This window comes from Zea mays, chromosome 9, assembly GCF_902167145.1.
Source record: "Zea mays cultivar B73 chromosome 9, Zm-B73-REFERENCE-NAM-5.0, whole genome shotgun sequence".
Lineage (NCBI taxonomy): Eukaryota > Viridiplantae > Streptophyta > Magnoliopsida > Poales > Poaceae > Zea > Zea mays.
The window spans coordinates 94814398-94826469 of NC_050104.1; the positions used below are offsets into that span (position 1 = coordinate 94814398).

At 54.6% G+C, this 12072-nt stretch overlaps 1 protein-coding gene across 1 annotated transcript; it reads right to left on the reverse strand.

The window, feature by feature from the left end:
• Positions 1-9967: 9967 nt before the first annotated feature.
• On the reverse strand, positions 9968-11572 carry LOC103638685 (ethylene-responsive transcription factor WIN1). The gene is made up of 2 exons (XM_008661526.4): positions 11065-11572; positions 9968-10901 (listed from the first exon to the last, which is right to left on the reverse strand). The coding sequence occupies exons 1-2, from the start codon at positions 11145-11147 to the stop codon at positions 10331-10333; spliced, it is 654 nt and encodes a 217-aa protein (XP_008659748.1). The 5' UTR covers positions 11148-11572; the 3' UTR covers positions 9968-10330.
• Positions 11573-12072: the final 500 nt, after the last annotated feature.

Here is a 12072-nt window from a genome sequence, read left to right on the forward strand (position 1 = left end):
GTTATAGATGATAATGTTGTTAAAAACCATGTATATCATAGCATCGATGACAAGGAATTGAACGAGGAAAAGTTACAAAAAAGGAGAAAAGGGGGCTTCAACTTAGCTAAAGGGTCATCTTGACTAACACTAGTAGGACTGAATAACTGTTGGAACTTGCTATCAGTCGCAAGAAGGCCAACAAGGGTGAACAGTGTGGATAGTAGGGTTACGCGTGAGATGGCAAGTAGCTCTATTAACCAGGCCTCTCACGGGCACTGTGCGAGGGTATTTATAGGTACCTGAACGCCCAGCGCCTTGTGCTAAGGACGCATGTGCCCTCAGCTACCTAGGTTATCCCCAGAATATTCCCATAAAGCAGGGTTACAGACTGTAATTACAGGGATGCCTTTACAAGTTAGGCCCGTAACACGCGGCGGCCACGCAGGGCCCGTTACAATGGGCCGGATCGCACGTGGGCCTCTGAGCTGGACGAGGCCGCATTGTGGGATGCCTTCGTCGCCGGTCTTCGTCTGGTGCCGATGAAGCGAAGGGTGTCCCTTCTTGCTTTGTCTGTCAGAGCAGCGGCTAAACAGCGGAGACTTCGAGCGAAGGGTGGCGTTTCTGCCTTCGCTCCAACATCTGCCCTCCGAGGGACCAGTTCGACGAAGTCACCTGGTGCCGAAGACGTCGCTAGATGGCGGAGACGCTGCCCTCGCTCGAAGTGGTTCCGCGGGGGTTTTTGATGTGACCGTTGATTGACCGCGTACTGTTGGATTGCGGGTTTCCCGAAGCGCCGCGCTCTGTTGGATTGCGGGTTTCCTGAAGAGCCGCGCCTTGCCTATAAAAGGGGGCGGGGGCCGGCGCTTTTTGAACTTTACTTTCCGCGCTCCGCGAAAACCCTAGCCGCCCGCCATCTTGCTGCTCGTCCGCCCGCCGTCTTTTGTTCGTCGGAGATCTGGCGCGAGTGAAGCAGACTGCCCGCCGTCGCCGACGGTACGTAGCGATGTCGTCTTCCTCTTCTTCCGCTGCCGCTACGCCGCCGGCCGGCTCCTCGCCGCTGGCGGCCGCCTCGTCGGAGGAGACGCTGAGCAGTTTGATGCCGGAGGAGTTGCGCGCCGGCGATTCTGTTGATTTCGGCGTGTCGCGAATGTCGTCGACCCGCGTGGAGGATATGCAGCGGTTGGGCTACTTCGGCGGCGGAGTTGCCCGTGCCCCGGGGACGGAGAAAGTCCCCGAGCCGGAGGGCGAGTTGGTTGTTTTCGAGGCGTTTTTCGCCGCCGGTCTCCGCTTGCCTGCGCATCGGTTTGTTGGCGAAGTCCTGCAGGTTCAACGTGCAAATACATCAGCTGACGCCGAATGTCGTGGTGGCCCTGTCGAAGTATGTCTGGGCGACGACTTCGTACGGCGGACAGCCATCGGTCGAAGTTTTCGCGAAGCATTATTGTTTACACTGGCAGAAGAGGATGATCGGGGACGAAGTTGCTCAGTTTGGGTCCTGCACATTCACGCCGAAGACCGGCAAGACCACGATGCCAGTAGTCGAGTTGGTCCCTTGCGCCCGCAACAAGTGGGGCAACTGGAATGAATTTTGGTTTTACGTTGCTGAGGGTACCGTCGAAGGCCACGAGGGACTTCCCGTGTCCGAGATGTGCTCTCATTTTTACTCGGCGTACCCGCCTTTTGAAGTGGCGGAGGATGATGTGGACGAAGGGGCCCTTCGGTGTGACGCCGGCCGGAGCAGTGGGCGCGACTTGGTTGAAGAGTTTGTGGCGTACGGGGTATGGCCCTTGGCGCATGGTTGGGCGTTGGGCAAAGTATGCCCTCGCCAGATGCCTTTCCGTGGGGGAGAGATGGTGCGGAGTCCCGCCTTCGCGCTAAATCTGCGAAACCGTGATCCGGCCGCCTTTGTGCGTGAAGCTGAGGATGAGGCGGTGCAGCTTGTTGGGCGTTATGTGCCGAGGACCGAGGGCCAGCGCAGCTGGGAGATCCGCGGGTCGAATGACCGTTTGAATAGGGTCTTCGAATTGAACCAACTGCCATATGACGGCTATCCTGGTCAAGACGACGCGGACCGCCGGGGGAAGAAACCGGTGGTGGAGACTAAAGGCGACCCTGCGCCGGCGGCCGCCCCATCCTCTAAGAAGAGGAAACTAGGTACTGCCATGGGAGGACTTGGGGTTTCCGATGGGTTTGCTAGAGAGTTGATGAGGACGTGCGCGGCCCCGGGGGAAAGGATGTCTTCGCCCGAGCTCCGGGAGTCTTCGGCTCGGATGCTGAAGGTTACCGGGGGTTGCTGGCCTAGGAATGTTCCTATCCCCCGCGCGGCCAGCGGGGACGTTTTTACATCTCGCTTGGTTCGCAAATGGAGAGTTTTTCCTTACGGGCGGAATATTGCTGTTGTTGTGTCGGCAGTGATGGACAAGGATCGCCAGGGGGCGGCACAAAAGCGGCAGGCGGCTATCAGGATTGTTGAAGCCAGGCCAAAGAGGCAAAAGCGGGAGTCGGCGAAGGCTGCGGCCCCCGGCGGAGGCAAGCCGCCGCTGGCGGCGAAGTCAGGCGTCCCTGCATCTAGCAAGGCGCCAGAGGCAGCGGCGGGCGCCAGAGGCAGCGGCGGGCGCCGGAGGCTCCAAACCGGCGAAGGCTGTGCCGCCGCTCAGCGGGGTGGCGGAGGCCGCGAAGGCGGCCCGAGCGTTGCCGTCGGCAGGCAAGCGTGTCGCCGACTTCGCCACCAACATTTGTGTGGAGGACTATCTTGGTGGTAAGTCGCTGGTTTTTTTTAATTCGTTGGTGCATTGCAGGGGTGGACGAGGGCCAGCTTGCTATGGTTGCGCCTGCCGCGGCGATCGCGACGGCTGGCATAGTGCCGAAGGCGAGGGGCGAGGCTCTTGGCTCCGGAGGCGAGGTGCCGGCCCTCGCGGTTGTCAAGGACGAGGCGGGCGCAGCGACCCGCCGGCTGAAGGGAGTGACGGAGGCGCTGAGTCAGGCGACGGAGGCGCTGAGTCAGGTCCGCTGAGCTATACTCTCTCTCTCCTTTTTTTTGGCGGGCAACGGCCTTACATGTGCTTCTGCAGGTGGCTGACTTCGCTAGCCGTGCTGCGTCGGGGGCCCTCACGACAGCTGTATCTGCCGAAGTTGAGAGACTTCGGACGCAACATGCTGACGCTGTCCGTGAGAAATCAGCCTCCGACAGCAAGTGCCGGAAACTGACGGACAAGGTGGCCGTGCTGGAAAAGGAGAAGGCTTACCTTCGGCGCCAGCTGGCGGCGGAGAGGAGGGAGGCCAACGAGGCCATCGCCAAGGAGCAGGCTGCTCAGGCGGAGGCCAAAGTGGCGCGGGCGGAGGGCAATCTTGCCAAGGAGCTCACCGAACATCTGCAGGAGCGGCTCACCGCCCTGGAGAGCCGCGTGAAGGGGGCCGAGGCCGCGGTGTGTGCGGAGGCAGAACGGACGCGCACGCAGCTTATGGATACATATCGTGAGCTGGGTGCGCGGACCGGTGACTTCGAGGTGCCGGACCGAGAGCTCGGGCTTCGCTGTCTGCAGTGGGTGCAGGAGGAGCTGCAGGAACTCCCCGCTGTCGTGGGGGGGGTTTATGTCGTACGCCTCCCTGGTCACCTGCGAGAGGGCGATGAACGCGCTCTCCCGCGAAGGGTGCCGGTACTTCGAGGTCTTCGACCAGGCGGATGAAGATTTTGATTGAGATGTCTACAAGGTTGAAGACCTCGTGGTGAAGGATTCTGCCGGGGCCCTCTACGACCGGATGTGGGGTCCGCACGGTCGCGAGGTGGTCAGGGAGCGGGCGGAGACGGCAATGGCTCAGGTAATATTTTCGTTTGTTTGGCGTTTGTTGGGTGTGGGGTGTGCGTGTGTTTGCTGAATCTTGCGTGTTTTGTCTTAGGCGTTGCGTGGCGAGCGGGTGGACGACCTCGGGGCGCTGAACAGCGCGGTGCCTGACCCGGAGCCGACCCCTGCGGAGGCCGCATCCGGGGTCGCCCTGGAGCCAACCCCTGAGACCGCGGCGATCGCGACGGCTGCCCCCACATTCGCTACGGCCGGCGAAAACCTGCCCCCAAAGGTGGCCGAAGGCGCCCCTGATGCCCCCGCAGCTGCTGTGCCGAGTGCTGAAGATCCCGCGGCGGAGACGGCGGAAACAACAGCAGGAGCGGCGGCGGAGCCAGCGGCGGAGGCTCCCGCAACGTCAGGGCCTTCGCAGGTGGCATAGTGGGTGTAATAGGGTTGGGGAATTTTGGATATGTTACTGAATTTTGGTTGCTGCGCAGGTTCAAGATTTTGGGCCTGCGCACGCAACCGCTACTGCTAAATTTTTGGCGGCTTCGGCCGCGGAAGGTAGTAATGAATGTGGTGGATCTGGATCTGAATTTTCTGAGTTTTTTGATGTTGCTGATTCTGGGAGCTCGGTTGAGTGGACTGAGGAGTCGTCGGAGGAGGATTTGGACTATTTCGCGGCTTTGGATGTGGCTGCGGCGGAGACCTCGCCGCACGCTGCGGACGCGCAAGATGTGCCAGGTCCGAGCACCGGGCGCCGACGGCGAAGGGCGGTTGCAAAGCGTAGAGTTAGTACGGAGGAAAGGTCTCGGCTTCGTGTGAGTAGGGCTGATCGGCAGGAACTGTTGTCTTTGCCGGCTGCCGCGAGTACAGGGGAAGGGGAACTGCGGAGTCTTTTTGCGGGTGAGGAGCTTAGGATAATGTTATTTAATTATAGGGAGATGGGAATTATTCCTAAGGTTGAGCCGATGTAGAGCGTGGCGCCCTCGCGTGTATATGTGTAAAGGCTTGTACGATGAAGTTGTGTGCCCTCGCTTGCCTGTGCCTGCGGAGGCGTTGTGTACTTTGTCTGGTATGTTTTGTTATGCTGTGCTGGTGTGGTTATAGTCGGTCTTAACGCGGATGGTTTGATGCTGTCGTTTCTGCTTTTGTTGTACTAGTTCGGCTGCGCCTTTTAGGCGGCTTCTGCGTGGATAGTCTTCGCGGTAGACTTCGGGTTTTTTCGCACTTGTTGTGCTAGTCCGGCTGCGCCCTTAGGCGACTTCTGCGCGGATAGTCTTCGCGATAGACTTCGGTTTTTTTCGCACTTGTTGTGCTAGTCCGGCTGCACCCTTAGGCGACTTCTGCGCGGATAATCTTCGCGATAGACTTCGTGTTTTTTCGCACTTGTTGTGCTAGTCCGACTGCACCCTTAGGCGACTTCTGCGCGGATAGTCTTCGCGATAGCCTTCGGTTTTTTTTCGCACTTGTTGTGCTAGTCCGGCTGCACCCTTAGGCGACTTCTGCGTGGATAATCTTCGCGATAGACTTCGTGTTTTTTCGCACTTGTTGTGCTAGTCCGGCTGCACCCTTAGGCGACTTCTGCGCGGATAGTCTTCGCGATAGCCTTCGGTTTTTTTTGCACTTGTTGTGCTAGTCCGGCTGCACCCTTAGGCGACTTCTGCGCGGATAATCTTCGCGATAGACTTCGTGTTTTTTCGCACTTGTTGTGCTAGTCCGGCTGCACCCTTAGGCGACTTCTGCGCGGATAGTCTTCGCGATAGACTTCGTGTTTTTTCGCACTTGTTGTGCTAGTCCGGCTGTACCCTTAGGCGACTTCTGCTCGGATAATCTTCGCGATAGACTTCGTGTTTTTTCGCACTTGTTGTGCTAGTCCGGCTGCACCCTTAGGCGACTTCTGCGCGGATAGTCTTCGCGATAGACTTCGTGTTTTTTCGCACTTGTTGTGCTAGTCCGGCTGCACCCTTAGGCGACTTCTGCGCGGATAGTCTTCGCGATAGACTTCGGTTTTTTTCGCACTTGTGCTAGTCCGGCTGCACCCTTAGGCGACTTCTGCGCGGATTTGTCGCACGCGAGGGTGGCTGACGCTTAGCCTCGCGGTGACCTCGAATTGGTCGAATGTTGAAGACCGTCGTCGCGGTCTTTTTTCGACGCATGTTTTTGCGGGGGATTTTTCACACATATATTACATGGCTCCGCCTCGTTAAAAACCTCACCCCCCGGGAGGAAAAGAGTGCGGGCCGGTACAAGATTGTTTTTGGCGAATTACAAGGGCGAAATCAGCCCTAATGAGTCAAACAAAAAATTTGCGAAGGTTGTCGATGTTCCAGGAGTGCTCCAGGTCCTCGCCGTTTGGCGTTGTGAGCCTGTAAGCGCTGGGGGAAGCTTTTGTCTTGACTATAAAGGGGCCCTCCCACTTGGGCTCCAACTTGCCTCTGGACTCCGTCCGAGCTATTCGGACGAGTACGAGGTCCCCCTCGCTGAACTCCCTCGGGATGACTGCGTGGTCGCGCCATGCTTTGGTCTGGGCTTGGTATTTGTTTAGGGCCTATGTATGAAGATACCAGGTCCGCTAGGCGCAATTACGATCTACGGCAACCAGCAGACGGCGCGCAACATAGAGCGGGACTTCGTGCCTGGTCAGAGGAACGTGCACTGTCTCACGACCCAGCGCGAGGTCCCTGCGCCCGCCAACCCAACCGATAAGCCGCATGACAAGGCACAGTTGCAGAGCCAAGACGGGACCAAGACTGTCCCCCTCGATCAGGCCATGCCCAAGCAGACAGTCACTGTCAGCGAAGACCTTACCTCACATGAAGAAGAGAAGCTTCTCTGCTGCCTGGCCAAGAATAAAGACGTCTTCGCCTGGTCCGCCCTCGACCTGGTCGGAGTCAGCCGATCCATAATTGAGCACAGCCTGGGAATTGACCCTTCGGTGCGACCAAAAAAGCAAAGGCTTCGCAAAATGTCCGACGAAAAGACAGAGGCCGCCAAGGCGGAGACGCTGCCCTGCCCAACAGATTTCAAGTCTGTCTCCTTAACCACTCGCAAAATGTCCTTAACCAAATGGGCTCTTGGTGGGTGGATTGGGTGAGGACGAGGGCCTTGCCCTTTCTTGCGGCAAGCAGTGCTGCCTTCGCAGCCTCGTCAGCATTCGGGTTAGCTCTCTTGGGTGCCATCGCGGGTGGTTTGGTCGTAGCACGAACGGTGGGCACCAAATGTTGGAACTTGCTATCAGTCGCAAGAAGGCCAACAAGGGTGAACAGTGTGGACAGTAGGGTTACGCGTGAGATGGCAAGTAGCTCTATTAACCAGGCCTCTCACGGGCACTGTGCGGGGGTATTTATAGGTACCTGAACGCCCAGCGCCTTGTGCTAAGGACGCATGTGCCCTCAGCTACCTAGGTTATCCCCAGAATATTCCCATAAAGCAGGGTTACAGACTGTAATTACAGGGATGCCTTTACAAGTTAGGCCCGTAACACGCGGCGGCCACGCAGGGCCCGTTACAATGGGCCGGATCGCACGTGGGCCTCTGAGATGGACGAGGCCGCACTGTGGGATGCCTTCGTCGCCGGTCTTCGTCTGGTGCCGATGAAGCGAAGGGTGTCCCTTCTTGCTTTGTCTGTCAGAGCAGCGGCTAAACAGCGGAGACTTCGAGCGAAGGGTGGCGTTTCTGCCTTCGCTCCAACAATAACTTAGCTAGAAAAAAATTACTTTGGTATTTTTATTAATCTTCAAAAAAAAAAAAGAATTGAATTTATGCAAATCGCCTTCCCCCACCCTTTTTTTGGCAGACCCAAACCGTATTTTGGATGGTGATGTGTATTGGCCACTAGCGACAGTAACACTCAACCCATACTCCTCCTTACAGTATCGAGGATATATTTAGCTAATGCCATGCATGTCGTTTTAGACCCTGTTTGGTAGGGCTGGTAGGGCTCTGACTCCTCTAAAAATAACTCCGGCTTTAGCTCCTCGGTAAAAGCAGCTCATCCTAAAAAGTGTATTTTGACGAATCATTTGGTAAAATAGCTCTTGTAATTTTTTATTTGGTATATCCTAATAAAGAGCGGGTGGACAGAGTAGGAGAGAGCATGTGCGTAAGTGGAGCCGTGTGGAGCTGCTTTTCTAGGCTCGGGCTCCGGCCATATAAACCAGCTCCCGCTCTGCAGGCAGAGCAATTTTTCGACAGCTGTTTGAGAGGGCTCCGGCAAAGAGCTCCAGGAGCTCTCCCAAACGGCCACTTAATGTGCTAAAAGGAAAAAAAGATGTTTTGTCTTTTTTTTTTCACTAATCTAGTTGCTATAAACAGTTACATTAATTTAGAATTACCATGCATGCATTGCATAGATTTATATCCAGTGCATGATGATGACAAGGCCGGTGCGACCCAAAGTTCGTTGTTGCATTGATTTATATCCTGGCGACACACCATGCACCATATATGTCTAATCATTTTGACTTGCAGTGGTATAGTAACGTCGAAACAGCTAGGACCAACAGGCAACAATAAACAGTACGAAACCCCTTCTCGTAGGGCACTGCTTGCTCATAGTCATACACACACTAGCAGCCATACATGCATATGCATATATACTTTCCCAACGCTATGGGTGGTTGGCTAGCTGGTCGTCTCTCCAGCTCCAGCTAGCTGCCTGCAGAAATGCTGTGTCAGATCGATCTGACACTTGTCTTTCAAAGGGAGCAAGCACATTGCGTTGAAAAATCTAACAATCTGGATACTATTATGTACTGTAGTACATCATCAAGAGCCACACAGGGCATTCTGTGACCTTTCGCTGAGCGAGCTGCTGGTCCGTATGCTATACTCCTTTCTTACCGTACGTAATAATGCTTAAGTTTTCCAATCCATATCCTCCAGAATATAATGCTGTTTACTTGAGGCATCTGTTCATTCTTTTTTACAATCTAATAGCGCATAGTTTTTTACAATCTGTTCATTCATCATTCTTTATGGCATTAATCCAGTCGTTACATATATACTGGCATGTATACGGCAACAACCATCATATCTCTTCAGAAGTTTAATTGGGTAGATCTGGCGGCCGCCGGGCAACAATACCATTACGGCTTTGCAATCTGAGATTAAGACGACGATCGATGAGAGACCATCATGCATAACGCGGGATTGAAGCGAAGCACGTACGGAGTTAGCTAGTGATGAGGGGCCGGCCGGTACAGCTACCTACCTATCCCACTAGCTAGACACATATTCAGTGCATGATTATTATTATTATTATTATTATTATTATTATTATTATTATTATTATTATTATTATTATTATTATTATTATTATTATTATTATTATTATTATTATTATTATTATATACATAACAAAAAAAGGGTCTAAGCTGCATATGGTATATGTATATGCTAATTTTAAGCATCCGCCGAGCTTAATAATAAGGGGAGCTAGCTTGCTAGCTAGCTACGTACGTACGTAGCCGTCGCGCGCGCCTTTAATTGGTGGTAGCCATCACTGGAACTTTTAACAGGTCTTAAATCTGTTTGTTTCGTGTACTATATATATATGGTGATCGACTGTTGTTTTCATCAACATCGTCCTAGACCAACTAACTGAGACCTGCTGTTCTGCGCTCTTCCGATCCCCCGCCCGCCCGGCCCCTTCTCTTTTGGCTGGCCACACGATCGTACTTTATGACTGACCAACTAACTGACTGGGCCCATCTGCATTCACTGCACGCGTTACCAACCTATAGAGGAGATCATTCGTGCTTCATTGCTCCTATTTGTGTGTTGTCAAATAGCTACTTTTGTGTGGATGAACAATGGAAACACTCCTATGTATATATGTGGTCTAGCTAGTGCGTTGTCACAGCTAAGTTGATGGCTTTCTGTTAGTTGTACAGACATTGGATTTAATCATCAATTAAGCCCCTCGATCTTCTCCCACCCTCCCAGCCTGTGCGCGATCAGGGTTTTTTTTTTTTGCCTGCAGCAAGGCTGCAGACAATGGTTCCGCTGGTCATTAATTATTGCTTGTATTAGTTGTATGTGCTAACGTTGGCTGCTTATTATTATGGGCGCCGTGTGATTAATTATCAGTGTACTGTTGTGCTTATATATGCAAATCGTGAACAGTATTTTTTATGACAACTTCATCTCGTATTATTTCAGATGTTCGTCTTTAATTTTGATGAGTATGAAAGCGGAAGAATATAATGCATGGCCAAACACAATAACACCGGCCCGCTGATGCTGATATATATATAGCCTGATATTATATTGTTGATACATAACAAATAAAGGGGTGGTATTACAGTGTGACTACCATGACTGTGGGTCTGCATATGCTTATACAAGTAAAAGCCTTTAATATATATAATTACAGAGCTTCACACAGTAGTGATTCATCTTACTATATGGTTTTTTCCTAAGCTTGATGTAGTAATAGAGGTGTACCTATATATATTATATATATATGATGCAATCTTAACTGCTTGGTCTGATCTGGGACAGTGACCTGATGATGATGTCCTGATCATATCATAATAGCTTGTAGAACCATGCGGTTTCCTTCAGATGACGAGGCTGCCTGCTGCACCCTGGAGCATCATCCCATGTGATCCCAGCAGCTCCTCGATCATCTGCAGCGCAACACTCTCCTCGTCATCCATCATCTCAGGTGGAGGCGACCCGGCCGTGACAGTGGACGACGTGGGCGTGGTGGCCGCGCCGCCGTAGCTGGGCGCGGGCTCCTCGCCGGAGGACGGCGGCGGCGGCGCGTCCTTGCTGAGCTCGACGGTCATGACCCAGCTGGAGTCGGCGCGCGCGCCGGCGCGCTTCTGCCAGACGCCAATGTGGGACTTCTCCGGGTCGAGGCGGAGGCAGGTGAGCGACGGCGACGGCGTCTTGCAGCACCTGCGGAGCTTGGCGCTGAGGATCTGCGACAGGCTGGTGCCGCCGCCGCCGCCACCACGCGCCTCCCGTGCGGCCGGCACTGCAGGGGCCAGCAGCTCCCCGGTGCCGCTCCTTGGCACGGGGAAGTTGGTCTTGGCGTTGCGGCCGCTCATGAGGACGGCGGCCTCGTCGTACGCCCGCGCCGCCTCCTCTGCCGTCTCGAAGGTGCCCAGCCACACCCTCCTCTTACTGCATATTCGATTCAAGCATGCATGCCCACCACGCCGCCATCGTCAGAACGCATGGCGAAAGAGAAAGACCGAGGCATCTACTACTACTACTAGAGAGCAGCGTGGCTAGCTAGTAGAGCTGAGGGAAGAAGATCTAGCATGGGGGGCCACCAGTTTCTTACAGCAGCGGGTGCCTGATCTCGGAGACCCAGGAGCCCCAGTGGCGCTGCCTGACGCCGCGGAACTTCTTCTTTGATTGCACCATGATGCCTGCAGATCCCCGCGCTCTGCAGGGCAGGGACGGGCCGGCCGGCAAGCACTGCAGATTCTCTGCCAGGGGAAGGAAGGAAGGAGTGAGCAGCAGTCCAGTCAGTCAGTGATGCGAGTGAGTGAGTGCCTCCGGATCAGGGAGTGGGGGTGGGTATGTGTAGATGCCGGCCGGCCGGCCCTCTTTCCCTTCCATTCCGGTGAATATTTTAGCGCTACCCCCGCACTGTACTTGCGTCCGCAGGGCAGCGTTAATGCGGTTAGATACAGCGACGACGCCCCCGGCCGGCTGTGTGTTGTGTTGTGCTGTGCGTGCGCGTGCAGTGCCACGGCTGCGCTGCGTCCAAGTTGCTGTTCTGTCAGGGTGACCTTTCCTTTCAGCAGGAACACTTGTGTCAGAGCTAGGTGGCCTGGACTCCGAAGCCCTTGCCTTGCCTGTCCTAGTGTCCTGTCGTGGGTTGGGCTTGTGGCTGGGTCGCGCTGTCGGTGAACTGCAGTGTGGTGGCGGGTGGCATAACCACCCAGCCTCGCTGCTGCTGCTGCCCTGCCAGTACTCCTCTCATTTATGGAGGGGAGCCTGAGGCCCGGTGCTTTGCATGCAAGATCGCACTAAAACCCGCTGATCAAATTAGCAATGGGAGAAGGCACACATCATGAGATGGTCGTTTTGATGGGCAGAGGTCGGAAGCAGTTGAGCGGAAGAGACCATGTCAATGGTATGGACGTATGGTGAAGGGATCGAGCAGTTAGCCTGGAAGACTCTTGTTGATCCACAGCTCCCGTCAGTACACATACACACGCTGGCAATGGAGGATTGCTTGCTTCACTCATGCATGCATGTCCATGGGGACGACGACACTGCACTGACGCTGCCGAGCAGCTGTGTTTGGCCGGGCAATAACTGCGGCATCCAATCCATCCAT

Bases quoted from the DNA above. Each gene is read 5' to 3' on its own strand.
- LOC103638685 (XM_008661526.4), bottom strand. From the start codon at position 11,147: ATGGTGCAATCAAAGAAGAAGTTCCGCGGCGTCAGGCAGCGCCACTGG. The intron at 10,902-11,064 runs GTAAGAAACTGG...TCGAATATGCAG, and splicing joins GAGATCAGGCACCCGCTGCT to TAAGAGGAGGGTGTGGCTGG.